Genomic DNA, 3,696 nt, shown 5'->3' on the forward strand with positions numbered 1-3,696 from the left:
CTAAATATGCTAGTATAAGTTGCTAAATATGCTAGTAGATGTAACCTGCAGCCACTTCTTCAGCTCGTCCTCCACTCCTCGTCCTCAGCAGCAGAGGTATGATCATATTGTCCTGTCTGAGCTCTGACAGCTGGTGTTACTACATGTTTAAATTAAATCCACGATGCTCAGAGAAACTACATTAGCTCGTACTTTTCACATAAACAAACGTCGGTTCTGGTCCGCACCAGAAGTCACCCATAATTCACGCAAGGCATCATGGGGGCTCTGAATAAGGTGGATATAAACTGATTGGAGCTGCGTCACATCAGTAAAATAAGTAAACGGTAGTTTGTTACCAGGGGTTCTCGTCCTCCAGCGTCTCCCGGGTGGTGAAGAGCTCGATGCACTGCTGCAGCTGAACCGTGCTCTGCTGCTGAGGAACCTCCATGCTGCCGTGTTTCACGTAGCGCTGCAGAGAACGACACACACACCGTCTGACGCCTGCTCAAAGCGCTTCGGGGCCGAACGCCGCCGCTCGCTCTTTAAAAAGGTGGAAACGGTTCTGACCTCGGCCTCGTTCTCGTTGTAGAACCTCTTCTTCATGTCCAGGTCCCAGTCGATGGCCACGTAGGGCTGAGCTGCAGAACAACAGGAGATGATAAAGGGCGTGCACGGTCTGGTCATAAAGATCTACATGATGTAAATATTAAACTGCTTCAGGTCGTCTCGTTTATTGTGTGAATGTTTATGAAGCGTTCACACAACAAACAACCTGTTTGTGTTTATTATTCCAGGTTCTTTAAACTAGTCCGTACGTTTTTCAGCATCTTTCTCGTCCTGCAGTTTTTCATCTATTTCAACAAATCATAAATCAAAACGTTCAGCTCCTTTGAGACAATCCTGCTGTGACTTTTGGTACTAGTGCAACTTTAGCTTTCTGAAATATTTAGTTTTAATATTTTCTCTCAGAAAATGAACTGATCTCATTTTACATCTTTAGCTCTGTTTACAACCTTTTACTGCTCCTTTCACATGTTCTGCTTCAGCTGCTTTCAGCTTCCTGCTGCTAATTTAAACTTTTCTCAGTTACTTTCAGCTGTTTCTTCAGCTGATTTGTGCTTCCTTCAGATTCTTTCTGCTAACTACAGTATTTTTGAGCTTCTTCTAACTTCTTCCTGATACTTCAGCTTGTTCTGCTCCTTTCAGCTAATTTCTGCAAGTTTCAGCTTTTTTCTGCTATTTCAGCTACTACTTTGAAGTGTTTATATTTTTAGCCTTTTCAGCTAATTCCACATTTTTTGTACTCATGTCAACTTTATTCAGCCTAATTCAGCAAAATGTGCTCTCTCCACTTCCTTCTGCTAATTTAAGCTTTTTCTACCTTTAAAGACAATTTTTAGCATTTTGAGTTAATTTCAGCTGTTTTCAGATCAAATCTGATAAGGATAAAATGGCCGCGCTCTCCTGTAGTTGCAGCTTCGTGCACTCCGCCCATCTTTCGGACGACTGTACGTACATATTCGCGTTGTACTTCGGTGCAATTCTAATAAAGTTTATTCTGAACTCTGAATTCAGTTTTTTGTGGTAATTTCTGCTACTTTCAGCCAAATAACTTCTTTCTGCTAATTTCAGCTTGTTATGCTCCTTTCAGCATATTTCTGCTAGGCTAAGCTTTTTCTGCTCTTTCAGCTACTATTTAGCTGTTTTATGCTAATTCTAGCTTTTTCAGCTAATTCCACATTTTTCTATATCTTTTCAGCTCCTTCCACTTCCTTGTAGCAGTTTAAGCTTCATTATGACTTTTCGGCTACTTTTTCAATAAATTTTAGCTTTTTTAGCTAATTTCATAGTTATTGTGCTAATTATTTCCTATTTAAACCTAATTCAGCAAACGTGTTCTTTCTGCTTCTGCTGATTTATGCTTGTTCTTCTATTTCAGCTACATTTCTGCATGTTTTTAGCTAATTTCAGCTGTTTTTCAGCAGGTTCTTCAGCAATAAGCCGTCACTGCATTTTCAGAGGAAATGTAGTTTTTCTTGTTATTTCTAAAATGTTTGAGGTCAGAATGAATCGATGCTTCTCTACTCGGGCACCAGAGTCCGTAAAGTTCTGGTCAGAACCTTTAACTGTTTTAAAACAAAGTTTGCTGAATGTCACTGAAATAAATCCTCACGTTATATTTTCCATGAACCTAAATAAAAATAAAAGCATTTCTTCTCAAACATCAGGAGGTAAATCTGCTCAGTAACTGCTCCTTCCATGTGGATCTGGATCAAGTCCGAGTACTGGACTCAAACGGATCATCAGGACGGATTCTGGCGGGCCCTGTGTGTACCTGTTGTCATGGTAACGGGGTGTGTTTGGACTCACAGCTGAAGGACACGGCGCTCCCTCCCTCTCCTGTCCCCCTCTCCGTTGTGCCATTGGAGTTGACCGCCTGGATGGTGAAGAGGCTCCGCCTCCTCCGACGACACGCCCTCCTCTTCGCTGGCAGCTCGTTGGGAGGCGGGCTCAGAGAGCGAGCCTCCTCCTGCTCGTCTTCCTCATTTCCTCCTCCTGTGGCGCCGCAGAGCTGCCGCGGTGGTTCTGCTGGAGGTTTTGAGCTGCCGCCGGTGTCGGGTCTGGCGTCCCCGCAGGCGTACGTGTCCTCGGGTCTGCTGCCGGCGGCGGCGGGTTTGGTCTGGGAGCCGTTGCTGATCGCTGCATCGACTCGATCCAGGAGGCTCTGAGCGTGGTTGGCGTCGGGCTCAGACTTGGTCGGCGCCGTGCCGTCTGACTGGCTGTTTGGAGAGGCGTCACTGCAGCAGGGTTCTGGTGCAGAAGGCCCGGTTGGCTCCACGTTGTTCTGCTCGTCTGAAAAACAACAACCAGACGAGCAGCAGAGTTGAACAAGAGATGAAGTAAAAGCCCGACATGAACTCCTGCAGCGAACCTCCAAGGTTTTTATTTTTTATTTAGATCAAAGTGAAAATCATGAAACCATCACTGAAGCCGTTAGTTTGAGTCTTATACAGCTCCTCCTCCTCATCATCATCATCCTCCTCCTCCAGCTCATCAGACGGGTCCGGGGGTCTCACGTAGCGCCTGCACGGACAGAACCAAACCCGTCAGGAAAATATGGGCCGTGCGTGGCCAACTGTTGGGTCTCACTCACGCCAGCCGCTGCAGGAACAGCTGGTAGAGCTCCTCGTGGCTGCAGCTGCTGCGCGGCACGTTGAGCAGCAGCGGGTGTCCGAACAGAGTGGTTCCATACGAGCTGCTGCCTGACCCGTAGTCCCGGTACTGAGAGCGCTCCCGCAGGTAGAGCGCCAGCAGCACGGCGTCCTCGTCCTGAGCGCTCAGCTCGTACCTGAACACAACAGCAGCTTCAGACCCGAGGGAGCAGCCGACGCGTCGCGGTTTGAAAAACGACTTTGAGTCTTTTCTTACACGAAGATGTCGTCCCGGTCCAGAATGCAGCTCAGAGATTCTTCAGGGTTGTAGATTTTATAGAAACGATGATTGAAGACATCTGCCACCACCATCTGAAACACACACAGGCCCCGTTAGGACGAACCTCGTTAGGACGTACCTCGTTAGGACGAACCTCTTTAGGACGAACCGCGTTAGGACGAACCTCGTTAGGACGAACCTCTTTAGGACGTACCTCGTTAGGACGAACCTCTTTAGGACGAACCGCGTTAGGACGAAACGCGTTAGGACGAACCGCGTCAG

General features: G+C 46.9%; 1 protein-coding gene across 1 annotated transcript in view; it reads right to left on the reverse strand.

Moving 5' to 3' along the window:
• Positions 1-334: 334 nt before the first annotated feature.
• LOC119417395 (ubiquitin carboxyl-terminal hydrolase 11) overlaps positions 335-3,696 on the reverse strand; it is a 4,630-nt gene continuing 1,268 nt past the window's right edge. Inside the window, exons 2-8 of the mRNA XM_037684598.1 lie at positions 3,554-3,645; positions 3,412-3,506; positions 3,137-3,331; positions 2,963-3,066; positions 2,353-2,835; positions 550-620; positions 335-451 (exon numbers count right to left, since the gene is read on the reverse strand). Coding sequence (XP_037540526.1) covers positions 335-451; positions 550-620; positions 2,353-2,835; positions 2,963-3,066; positions 3,137-3,331; positions 3,412-3,506; positions 3,554-3,645 — 1,157 coding nt within the window. The remainder of the gene's footprint in view (positions 452-549; positions 621-2,352; positions 2,836-2,962; positions 3,067-3,136; positions 3,332-3,411; positions 3,507-3,553; positions 3,646-3,696) is intronic.

Source organism: Nematolebias whitei, chromosome 11, assembly GCF_014905685.2.
Source record: "Nematolebias whitei isolate Nwh7 chromosome 11, NemWhi1, whole genome shotgun sequence".
In the NCBI taxonomy this organism is placed as follows: Eukaryota; Metazoa; Chordata; class Actinopteri; order Cyprinodontiformes; family Rivulidae; genus Nematolebias; species Nematolebias whitei.